The sequence below is a fragment of the Malaya genurostris genome, chromosome 3 (assembly GCF_030247185.1).
Source record: "Malaya genurostris strain Urasoe2022 chromosome 3, Malgen_1.1, whole genome shotgun sequence".
Lineage (NCBI taxonomy): Eukaryota > Metazoa > Arthropoda > Insecta > Diptera > Culicidae > Malaya > Malaya genurostris.
In genome coordinates, this window is record NC_080572.1 from 198,922,469 (window position 1) to 198,934,992 (window position 12,524).

A 12,524-nucleotide genomic window follows, 5' to 3' on the forward strand; every position below is an offset into this window, starting at 1 on the left:
AAGTGAGTTTTTTGTCATACGTTAAACCTAAGTATTTAGCTTGATCAGACCATGTCAATTCCAAGCCATTCAATTTGAGAATGTGGTTATTATTTGGTTTAAGAAAAAAAGCTCTTGGCTTATGAGAAAAGATAATTAATTGCGTTTTGGCTGCATTTGGTTTATTTTTCCATTTTGACAGATAATCACTGAAAATATTTAAACTTCTTTGTAGGCGACTGCAGATCACTCTTAGATTTCTACCTGTGGCTAACAGACTTGTGTCGTCACAGAATAGCGATTTCTGACAACCAACGGGTAGATTTGGAAGATCAGAAGTGAAAATATTATACAAGATTGGAGCTACGCTCGAACCCTGCGGAACACCGGCTCGTACGGGTAGCAATTCAGATTTACAATTCTGATAGCTAACCTGAAGAGTACGATCAGTTGAATAATTTTGAATCATTTTGATCAAATAAATAGGAAACTGGAAATCAGACATTTTTGCTATTAAACCTTTGTGCCAAACACTGTCGAATGCTTTTTCTATGTCTAGAAGAGCAACTCCAGTGGATAACCCAGAAGATTTATTTGATTTTATCATGTTCGTTACTCTGACAAGTTGATGAGTAGTTGAATGTTCATGACGAAATCCAAACTGCTCTGGTAAAAGAAAGTATGGTGATAGAAGAAAGTAAGCTAATTGGTCGATATTTTTTTGTTTGTTGAACTACCTAATGCTAAATATTGGTATTATTATATGAAATATCGGTAATACACCTTTGCTATTCCAATATTGCAACAAACGAAATTATTGAAATTTACACTGAATGGGACTGATATGCGGGTACTTTGCATATGGGACAGACATGAGTTGATATTTTTTCACATTTTACTGAACAAACCCTCAACTTTTATTGCAGTTTCTAGCTAACTCAAAATTGGCGAAAATCGATAAGGGACGAGTATGGGCAGTATAGTCAAAGTCGGTTCGTATGGCCTTCAATTAATATGACATACAATATCTAATGAATTTATATTAATCTATGACACGCTAATACAACCACACAATGAAAGTCGCGAAAAGGTTACCGCAGAGACGGGACTCGAACCCGTAGCTAGCTCCTATCGGGGGAAATTGTATTGCCAAATAAAACTACCCTGCATATGAAAACATATGAAGAAACAGCCTAATTGACTAGACGAAATATTCACTCTCTGCTTTGCCGATTTGTTTTTGTCTCTTATGTATTCACATGTCATTTTTTCAATCGGTTTTCCTCGTTAGATACTTATCATATTCAAAACTAGCTCAAAGTGGCTCTACGACTAAAACAAGTCAATGACCAACAAATTCGTTATTCGTTATTAGTTATTTGTCAAATTTGTTAAATTTTTACGCTTTTGCCTTTCTCATATAGAAAGGTTATGCACTCACTCTGAAAACCGACTTTCAAACAGAGGCCGATTGTAATATACCATTCGAATCAGTTCGTCGAGTAGGAAATTGTCTGTGTGTGCGTATGTGTGTATGTAACGTTTTTTTGCACTAACTTTTCTCGGAGATGGCTGAAACGATTTTCACAAAGATAGATTTAAATGAAAGGTCTTCTGGTTCTATTCAAAATTCCTGAATATTATTAGGATCCGACTTCCGGTTCCGGAGTTATGGGGGAAAATGTGCAAAAACTGTGAAAATAAGTGCACCAACCTTTTTCGGAGATGGCTAAACCGATTTTCACAAACTTAGATTCAAATGCAAGCTCTTTAGGTCCCAAACAAAATTCCTGAATTTCATTTGGATCTGACTTCCGGTTCCGGAGTTATAGGGTTAGTTGTGTTCAATATTGTACACCGTCACTTAAACCGGCGAAACAAAAAACGTAAAAAAATCTCTAAACTGGTCTCAAAACTACACAAATCGATAGTCATTATCAGTAGGCAACTAAACAAATCGATTCCGGCTATTCTGGTTCCCGGTATCCGGTTCCGGAAGTACCGGAAATAGTGGTCATATATACCAAAATAGATCTCACTCACTTTTCTCAGCGATGGTTTGACCGATTTCCACAAACTTAGATTCAAATGAAAGGTCTTCCGGTCCCATACGGAATTCCTGAATTTCATCCGGATCTGACTTCCGGTTCCGGAATTATAGGGTAAAGTGTGTTCAATATTGTACACCGTCACTTAAACCGGAGTAACAAAAAACGTAAAAAAAATATCTAAGCTTGTCTCAAAACTACACAAATCGATAGTCATTATCAGTAGGCAGCTAAACAAACCGATTCCGGCTATCCTGGTTCCCGGTATCCGGTTCCGGGAGCACCGGAAATAGTGGTCATATATATCAAAATGAATCTCACTCACTTTTCACAGCGATGGTTTGACCGATTTCCACAAACTTAGATTCAAATGAAAGGTCTCAAGATCGCATACTGAATTCGAGATCCAACTTCCGGTTATGAAGTTATAGGGTAAAGTGTGTTGAATATTGTACTTACTGGCGGAACAAAAAACCGTAAAAAATGTTGTAAACTGGACTCAAAACCGTTATTCCCAATTAAATAAATAAAAGGTCCTATGGTCCTACCAAAAATTACTGCATATTTTCGAATACAAACAATTCCTTGGTTTCATTTAAAAATCGAAACGAAAAATTTTGAATAGAATACCACAATATTATACATGAGAAGGCGTCATTACACCGCTAGGTGGATTATAACACGTTTTTTGAATTTTTTAAATTGCTTTTCATATTACAGGTTTTCAGTGAAATTTGCTGGTCTTATGTTCACGAATTATTTAAAAATTTTATGGAACGTTGGTATTGAATAATTAATAAGTCAGTATAATTGTACCATATTGATGTTCAGTGTAACTCTACCGAATATATCTTATGATCAAAAAAGAACCGGAATTTTCATTTTAAAATTCCCGCGCTTGTCCAATCGGTAAACTTTTATTCTTTCAATGTTGGCAACACTTTTATATACATTCTGCCAAATTTTGACGCATATCGTACGATTAGTTTTTGTTTGGCGTCAAAGAAGTTGAAAAATTTTCGTGTGGCGATTTTTATAATGGATGAAAATTTAGAACAACGGCTCGCCTTCGAAGCGCCATTCGGTCGATTGTTGTGCAGTTTCGACGTCATATTCATAGATCCACACCTCATCACCAGTTATGATGCATTCGATGAATGTGGGGTCACTATCATCTCTTTGGCCACATCAACACGACGCTGTTTTTGAATGAAATTTAGCTTTTTTTGGCACCAGCCGAGAAGCGACGCGTTTCAAACCCAAAACATCAGTTAAAATGTGTTCGGCTGATCCATAAGAGATGCCCAACAACACAGCAATCTCTCTAATCGGTACAGAACGATTTTGCAACACGATTTGCTTCACCGATTCAATGTTTTCTTCAGTAACAGATGTTGTTGGGCGGCCAGGGATCTCATCATGATCCAAGCTTGTACGACCAGCTTTGAAGCGTTTATACCACTCGTATGCCTGTGTTTTTCCTAGACACGATTCACCAAAGGCCTTTTCTAACATTTTCAACGTTGCGGAACACTTAAATCCATTTGCAACACAAAATTTGATGCACGCACGTTGTTCTAAATTTTCATCCATTATAAAAATCGTCACACGAAAATTTTTCAACTACTTTGTATAGACGCCAAACAAAAACTAATCGTACGATATGCGTCAAAATTTTACAGAATGTGTATAAAAGTGTTGCCAACGTTGAGAGAATAAAAGTTTACCGATTGGACAAGCGCGGGAATTTTAAAATGAAAATTCCGGTTCTTTTTTAATCATAAGGTACAAAAAAATATACTGAACTGATAACCGAAGCTTCAGCTGTTTGAAAGTCAGTTGAAAATGTTACAGACATCCGTAAATATTATTTGGTGTATAAAGAATCTAACAAATTCTCTAGGTTGATAGGATGCTTAAATTGCTAAATATAATAGTTGTTCTTAGTTTGTAGATCCGAAAGCTTTACTATCACTCTGAAAAACGAATCCCCCTCGGCCAGAGTAGCCCATAAAGGGAAAAAAAAACTATCACTCTGAAAAACGAATTGTTTCAAAAATTCTCAAAACAACAATTTCAAAATTCCGAAATAGAAACGATTTTTTTCAAAAATTTGCAAAATTCAATTTAATAAAAGTGAGAAGGTGATAATGGTTTCAGTTCAAGCCCCATACAAAGTACATTCTCGCATAGTAACAATACTGCGGATGTTAAAGCCATTCCATTACTTAAAAATGTGCTAACACATGGATCAATAAGTTCTGAGACTAACAATGGAAACAACATTTTTTTTGCAAAAATTTTTTTTATTCATCAACATAATCACCTTTTATGGTGATACAATGGTTCCAACGTTTTTCCAATTTTTCAATACCATGTTTATAAAAAAATTCATCTTTCGCTTCAAAATAAGCTTCAGTTTCAGCGATGACCTCCTCATTTGAGCCAAATCTTTTTCCCTGGAGCCTTTTTTTAAGATCAGCAAAGAGCCAGTAGTCACTGGGGGCTAAATCTGGCAAGTATGGGGGTGGTGAAGCAGATCAAAGCCCAATTCGTTCAATTTCGCCATTGTTTTCATCGACTTGTGGCAGGGTGCATTGCAGCAATCGCGGTACCCACTTGGAAAAAACCTTTTTCATGCTCAATTTTTCATGAAGGGTAGTAAATACACTTCCATATGATATCTGTGTCATCTCAGAAATCTCACGGAGCTTCACTTTACGATCTTTCATTATATTTTTTGTCACTTCACTCACATTTTCCGGTGTAACGGCTTCCACAGGTCTACCCGAGCGTTCCGCGTCATTTGTGTCGGTACGACCACGTTTAAACTCGGCGAACCACCGACAAATCGTTGCGTTTGATGGACAAGAGTCCGGATATCATTTTTCAATGCATTGTTTCGCTTGCACGGTGTTTTTACCCATTAAAAAACAATGTTTTATCAAAACACGAAACTCGGTTTTTTCCATTTTGTAAACAAACTACAAAACGACTTTACTCCAACCTCGATAATTCAGCTGTTTCTGGTCGGATCGACTTAAAATTTTGACCCGTTTCAAGCAAAGGTTAGTACTCTAGAAAGACGTGGTCACTGGTTTACTACGAGCGCCATCTCTGCTTTAGTCTCGGAACCTATTGATCCATGTGTTAGTATGTGAATGAACGTAATGAAAATCAACTAACTATTCTTCACACGAGGCATTTCCTGTTTGCTCTGATCAGTTTCATACTCAGACCGTAGCTGATTCAGTAATCATCATTTCAAAATATTTTTTGAATTTACGTCGTTTTTCATGCACATATTTTATGCAGGAAATTGAATGTAGCATTACTCAACAGTTCCTTATTTTTCAATGTATTTTGTAAGCGAAACTTTTAAAATATAGGCTTAACCATTGGCAAAAGATGATAGCTTCCAATCAAATTTTAGATTCATCTGAAGTCTATTTCAGATTTCTATTGATTTACATGTCGTTTAAATTTCAAAATTTTCATCTGTGTATAGGCATGAGACATTTGCTTCAGAGCTGGAGTACCTAAATATTCTCTACGATTGATGTACATGTTACTGGTAGGTTTAATAAAGTTATTTTTGGTGAAAAACATAAATAGCCGAAACATAAAAACAAACTGTCGATGCCTTTCACGCTACCCGCACATAGGGCCAGAAAGTTTTTCTAGCCCGAAGAGGCGAATGATCTTAAGGTTAAAACCTTTATAATCGGAACCAAAAATATAGTTTTACCAGGTAAATAATCGCTTGTAATTAGTTGAATTTAGAAGAAAGGCCAAATAAAGACAAATACGAGAAAAGGTGCAAATGAGAGTTTCTCTTTGTTTACTTTCTCTTTCGAGTATTACGGCTCAATCAGCAATCCTTCCATCTAACACTTCACATAGGACAACAGCAAAAACCATCAACTTTCGATAGAAACTGTAGAATTTATTGGAAATTACTGGAATTTACCGTAATAATTGAAAGAGAAAGTAAACCAAGAGAAACTGTTATTTGCACGTGGGACCTTTTCTAATGTTCATCGAGAAATGTATTGCTGAAAACACCGATATAAACAAAGTAATGATGATGATCGAAATGATTTCATATTCGTTTTACTTTAAAATTTGACGGTTTGTTTAGCTCCCTGTAAAAAATCTTTCGAATCTTTCTGTTACTACGAAAAGATATTCTGCAAGTGTGTGAGCTATCTAATCGGCAATAAACATACTTTATCCACGAAACTAAACTGAAAACGAGCTGGTTAATTTAATAGCCGTTGGTTTTCTTTTTAAAGAACGGTCAGGGTTGGTCACGAAAATTTCCCAACCAGGCAGAAAACTCGATTGAGAACACTTTTTAAAATATTTAAAATATCACGTGAGAAACCCGCGTATAAAAAAACGTTTTCATATTCATTTCTTTTCGAAAATATGCGTTTAAAAATTCAAGCAATACTGCAGCATGCATTCAATAAAACGGATATTACTGCTTTATGATACATGGTTATTCACATGTTAACAATTATATATGAAAACTCATGTGCCATTATGCCAATATTTATAACATAGCCTATTATATGAAAACGTTTGAGACTTTTAATTTGAATAGTATCAGAATGACCTGGCGCGGCCCAACCTAGGTCATACCTTATATTATATAACATTTGAGCTATACTATTGTACAGTTAAACCGTCGTATCCAAACATTACACTAATACAAACGTGGAGAAAAGAAACAACCACCCCCTCGCTCGTTTCAGGCAATGTTTTGTGTTCTCTTTTGGTTTAGTTTGCTTTTGGCACGGTACCTACGAGCAAGCTGTTGCCAAAACAGACGTACGTTTTGTGAGTCCGTCCGTGCGTGTGTTAGTGATGCTTTTCAACTTATCCGCTGAGCCACTCGGATCGAAGCATCAAACCAGACCAGACGGTCTCGTTGCTGTGTGTCAGACGGATTGCTAAGACTGTGAAACGATTGTTCCCGAATTCTACTTTGCAGGTGAGATTGTGGTTTATTCTTCCATATAATCTACACAGCCAATTGAATTCATAACTGCTTGCAGCCGATGGAATCTACAGCGCAGGGCAGCGAAAAAGCGAAACGGAAATGCTTGACGCTGCAACAGAAAGTTGAAATATTAAATGTGTTGGAACAGCAAACGCATACCAAAGCAGAACTGGCAAGGCTGTACAGTGTCGACCGGGCGACGATAAGAAAAATCGAACTGCAGCAGAAGGGAATCTTGGAGCTTGTTTCTACAGGATGTACGAGCAATTTTCACCGGAAGAAATATGTAACCAAAAACAGCGATCTGGAGCAAGCTTTGTATGATTGGTACATAGAACTGCGATATCGAAATGAAGTTGTCACGACTGGTAGAATACTAGCAAAGGCGCACAAACTTGCTGCCGAACTTGGCATTGCTAGCGAATTAAAGTGCAGTGAAAAATGGATCCGCAACTTCAAAAAGCGATACGACTTGAATCAACAAGAAGCCGAGCTGGAGTCCTATGAAATATACACCGAATTACCTTCTGGAACCGGACATGATGCAACTATGGGCGATGATTTTACTGTTGAAAACACGATTAAACAGGAAGTTACGGATGATCAAATTTATTCGGGAAATTTGTATCGCTGTCAGCACGTGGTTCAGTGTTTGACGGATGTAATCGGGTGGGCGGAAGATGTTGGTCTCGAGTTCGATGATATTGCAAATCTGCAGAAAATAAAAGCGAAAGCTTTGGAAAAATGTAAATCGTTTGAGTAGAGGGTCATGAATGATAAAGACTAAGTTGTTTATAGAATGAAATAAATAAATATCAATAGTTGTAAATTTTGCTGTTCCATTGATTTTTTTCTCCGAAAAGAATCAATAAAACTAAAATTTTAATGTTGTGACTATATAAATAAATAAAAATTATAAATGTTTATTTTATATTAAACTAATTTACTTCTCGCAATTCGACCATTCGGAAACCATTTTTTGAAAGAAAATATAAAAATATTGCTCGAAAAAAAAGAAAGAAGTTGGTTTCTTTAAAAAGAAATATTTGTATTCAGTATTTTATAATTTAAGCTTAAGGGGTTCTGTACCTTTCGGCTTGAGAAAAGAAATCCATATTTTTCGAAAAATTTTGTGAAATATAAAACAAATTTACTTCAACGAATTTAAAGCATCGAATAGTACATATTTTGTTAGAGTTGTGAAAAAAATGTTTTAGGATGTAGAAAGTTGTAGATTGTGTAGTCCCTGACCCTTACCGGTTCTTTGTTGTCATTTGCGGTGATACCACCAAAAAAATCGATTTGTTCATAAACGAATGAATCCTTTTCCACATTTTCTTCCTGTACTAATAACTCAATTCTCAGATTGATTTTTTCGGGCAAAGCCTTTGCTAATCACGCAAAAATGTATTTGATTAAATTTTCAGTTTCTTGTATAAAAACACGTCGCTGAAAAATGAAATTTTTATATTTATTAGAATGTAATTCCGGAACCGGAAGTCGTACCCAGATGAAATTTGGTAGAATTATATGAGGTTGTAAGATTTTTCATTTGAAGCTACGCTCGTAAAAATTGGATGAGAAGTCTTTGAGAAAAGCGATTCCACGTTTTCAGTTCATTTTGCGCATTTTACCCCGTAACTCCCGAACCGGAAATCGGATCCAGATAAAATTAAATAGGCATCTATGGGACTGCAAGACCTTTAATTTAAATCTTAGTTGATGAAAATCGGTTGAGCGATCTCTGAGAAAACCGAGTGCACTTTTGCTTATTTTTTTTACATTTTACCCCGTGTTACTCCCGAACCGGAAGTCCGATCCGGGTAAAATTCAATAGCAACCTATGAGACCAAAAGACCTTTCATTTGAATTTAAGTTTGTGAAAATCGGTCCAGCCATTTCCGATAAAATCGAGTGCACATTTTTGTTACATCCCCCCCCATTATTGGGTCGTTTTGGTTTCCTTTCGGTGTACATTAAAAATTTTACTGTAAAGTTAATTTGAATTGGCCCATTTGAAAATATTGAAATATCAGAAGCACAGCCGATGAAACACACACACCCTTAGCAGTGTTATGCTGAAATATATCGGAATGAAACCAGTGCTACTAGATTTGCCATAATGGTTATTCCTCTAGTACTAAACACGCACTTTCTAGTAATGTTCGAAGCCGATACTGTTTTATTGAAATATATGATGGTTGATGGTAATTTAAAGAATTTTTTTTGTATAACATTATGAGAAAACTTGGCAACTTTGCGATACGAAATGAGATGGAAACAGGGCGCAAAAAAATTGAATTGCGTGCCAATTTTCATCTCATATTTTTGAAGAATTTTTTTTGCTCGCCGGCAATTTTAGAAGTTTTCAATCGTTGATTAAACAAATGAGAAGTGAATATTACTAAGGAGTGTATCGAAAATAAGCTATCCACTAATTTTTCTTTTAAATTATGATAAAAAACGATATTTTATTCAGACTAAAAATTGATCCTTTATTGTACGAGGTTAAACTTGAGCATAATGAAAACCGGATGAAATTCAAGTTATTCCTTCACGAATTTTCGAACTTTTGATCGAGCGCTCTTCATCACGTTCCGAACAAGTGTTGCATCGCATTTTTTGGATGCTTGAGCCTAATTTTTTTGAACTTTTACATGTTCCCAGCTGCCTTACCAGTCTTCTTGAAGACCCTCTTCACGATTGTCCAGTAACGTTCGATGGGTCGAAGCTGAGGGCAATTTTGTGGATTGATATTTTTCTCAACGAAATTTATACCCTTTTCCGAAAGCCAATTGAGAGTGGTTTTGACACGCTAAATCCGGCCAAAACAGTGAAGGTGTACTATACTTCTTGTATAAAGGCAACAATATTTTCTGGAGACACTCAGATCGATAGATTTCTGCATTTATAGTTCCGGTAGTGTGAAAAATGGTTGACTTCAAACCACAGGAACATATTGCTTGCCATACCAGTACCTTTCGACCGAATTTCTCTACTTGAATCGAGCTGTCCGCATCGCTCACATCCTCCTCAACGACGACAGTAAAGTATTGTGGACCTGGAAGGGTTTTTGAGTCCTCCTTTACATAAGCCTCATCGTCCATCAAAACGCATGCATCCGGACACTGCAAAAGATGCGAATACAATTTCCGGGCCCTTGTTGCTGCTCGCTTCTTCTGTTCTACACTTTGTTTCGAGATTTTCTGCTTCTTGTAGGTCTTCAGGTGATTTCGTCTCTTGATACGCTGGATCATTCCGACACTTGTTCCTGCTTTTTTGGCCAAATCGCGTATTGACATTGATTTGTTCTTCATGATTAGAGATACCACTTTCTGGTCTAGTTTTGGGTTGGAAGAATCGGGTTTTCTGCCTCTTTCCTGGTAGCTCATCCAAAGAATAGTTTTCCCCAAACTTATTAATGATGGTTTTAACACTGGCACGATGAATTCCAAACCGCTTCGCCAATTTTCGCATAGTAATACCCTTCTCACTTAGCCACGTGTCCAGAACCTTAATTTTCACTTCCTTTTCATTACGCAATATTTTGAAAACGCAGAATTCCAACCGCACAAACAAGTAAACAAACGCACAAACAAGCTGACAGCCAAACGCACAGCATGCTGTGTTCTGAGCATACAAAACCATCACAAATTCATGCGTACAACACAAATGTATGTGGATAGCTTATTTTCGATAATTCCTTAATTATGAAGTCATCAAAAATTGAACAGTGATGGAATTATGTGAAATAGTGATCATGTTTAGTGACGAATCAATTAGTAAATTTGAGACGAAAATGTTTCATAAATTGGACATTTTTTTTTATAAAAGAAACGATCACTGAAGGATTTAAAACCATTTTTTTCTTGAAAAAGTGTAACAAAACTTAAATAAACATTTTAAAACATTTCACAATTTGCTTCAGGTACGTTGAAAGATACACGGAAAGATTGAAATTAGCATTTTGGCGAAAAAATTAGTTGTTTTTTTTTTAAATTTAATTTGATAATTTTTTGAGACAACCAAAAAAATCTTACTTTTGCTATTTTTTAATTCTCATTCCCTTTATACTGATAAAATATTAGTTGAAATGGCTATATTTTTAGTTGAATTCACCACGTGCTGTCCCAAAGCACACTCTATTTCCATTTTTTAGTTGAATTAGAAAAATAAAATGTTGTTTTCAACCAACATGAATGGTTGAATTAGCTTCTGCAATCTGCAGATATATTGCGCACTGTCACCGAAAAAACGTTAACAGTGTAATGAGTACTAGCCACTAAATGGCCCCATTGTCGAAAAGAATTTTGCCGTCGCGGTTGTCTTTTCTATATTGACAGATATAAATACGATAGCGACTTCCCGTGTTGTATTGAAGGAAAAGACATAAACGAAACATAAACTTATTTTTTCATAATTTTATTTTTTCTAAATCACTGTTTTCTTCATTCGACTCTCTCACTGAAAATTTCAAGCACTCGGAAAGCAAAAACCGAGTACAAGTAGTACTCGGAAAGCAAAAAACCGAAGACAGCGTAGCCCGAGCCACAGAGAAGATCAACCGCCTACTACGAGTATTCTACACAAATTGTGAATGATTTCTTTTCTTAGAATTATTTTCTTGGTCAAAAACTATGTTTTGAGAAATTATAAACCTACCTTTCTTTTTGTTTTGATATGGATTTCTGCTGAAAAAACTACAATCAGTTGCAATATAGGTTGAAAGATACAACGAACTTCGTTTGACATATATAATTATAGAGTGCAACATTCGAAGCTCACTTCTTTGTTCCACGTATAAACATTATTACGCACAATCGCATCAAATGCGCACAAATAAATGAATAAATACACTTTCCACTAACAGTTTACGGCAATCTAAATATGGATATATTTGTAACACATGCGAAAAACATCAAAACAATTTCCAAGCAGTTTCAACATGACTATCCTTTTTAGCTTTTTAATGGATTGTTTTGCCTTGACACTTCTCATGAGTTTTTTCAAATAAACTTGTTCATAGAACCAATTTCATTTTTGTTTTCATCGTGCTGTCTTTCAGCAGTTATGGTGACAGATAAGTTGAGTCAAATTTTCTGATTTTAATCACAAAATTAGCTGCCAATGAGAATCACGTGTTGGATTGAAGTTTAGCTGAATAGTGTCCAGTTAAACACATTCTTCAAAAACAAGAGTTTTTTTCACCAAAGTAAATTCTGAATTTCAACTAATTTAATAGTTATTTTGAAAATTTTGTTGTTAAAATTAACTAATTCAAAAACAGTAATACGAATTAGGCGCAGAGCTAAATTCGGTCGTTCCGTGTATGATGCATGCTCAAATTTATGAGATGAAGGAATGAGATGGAAATAGGAGCTCGGATGAAATAGGCAGCCGTTACCCTATCACTCATTTTTCGTTGAACACAGTGACTTAATGTATCGCTGCTTGTTGTTTTTTTGTGGACAAAGTTACTAACAAATATA

At 35.7% G+C, this 12,524-nt stretch overlaps 2 protein-coding genes across 3 annotated transcripts in view; both read left to right on the forward strand.

Moving 5' to 3' along the window:
- The window catches only part of LOC131437800 (cAMP-dependent protein kinase type II regulatory subunit), a 277,219-nt gene that overhangs the window by 178,309 nt on the left and 86,386 nt on the right, over positions 1-12,524 (forward strand). The window lies entirely within an intron of this gene.
- On the forward strand, positions 6,314-7,864 carry LOC131437801 (tigger transposable element-derived protein 4). Its single transcript, XM_058607386.1, has 2 exons — positions 6,314-7,026; positions 7,091-7,864. The coding sequence occupies exon 2, from the start codon at positions 7,094-7,096 to the stop codon at positions 7,796-7,798; it is 705 nt and encodes a 234-aa protein (XP_058463369.1). The 5' UTR covers positions 6,314-7,026; positions 7,091-7,093; the 3' UTR covers positions 7,799-7,864.

Excerpts from the sequence above, each read along its gene's own strand:
- LOC131437801 (XM_058607386.1), top strand. The coding sequence starts at position 7,094 with ATGGAATCTACAGCGCAGGGCAGCGAAAAAGCGAAACGGAAATGCTTG.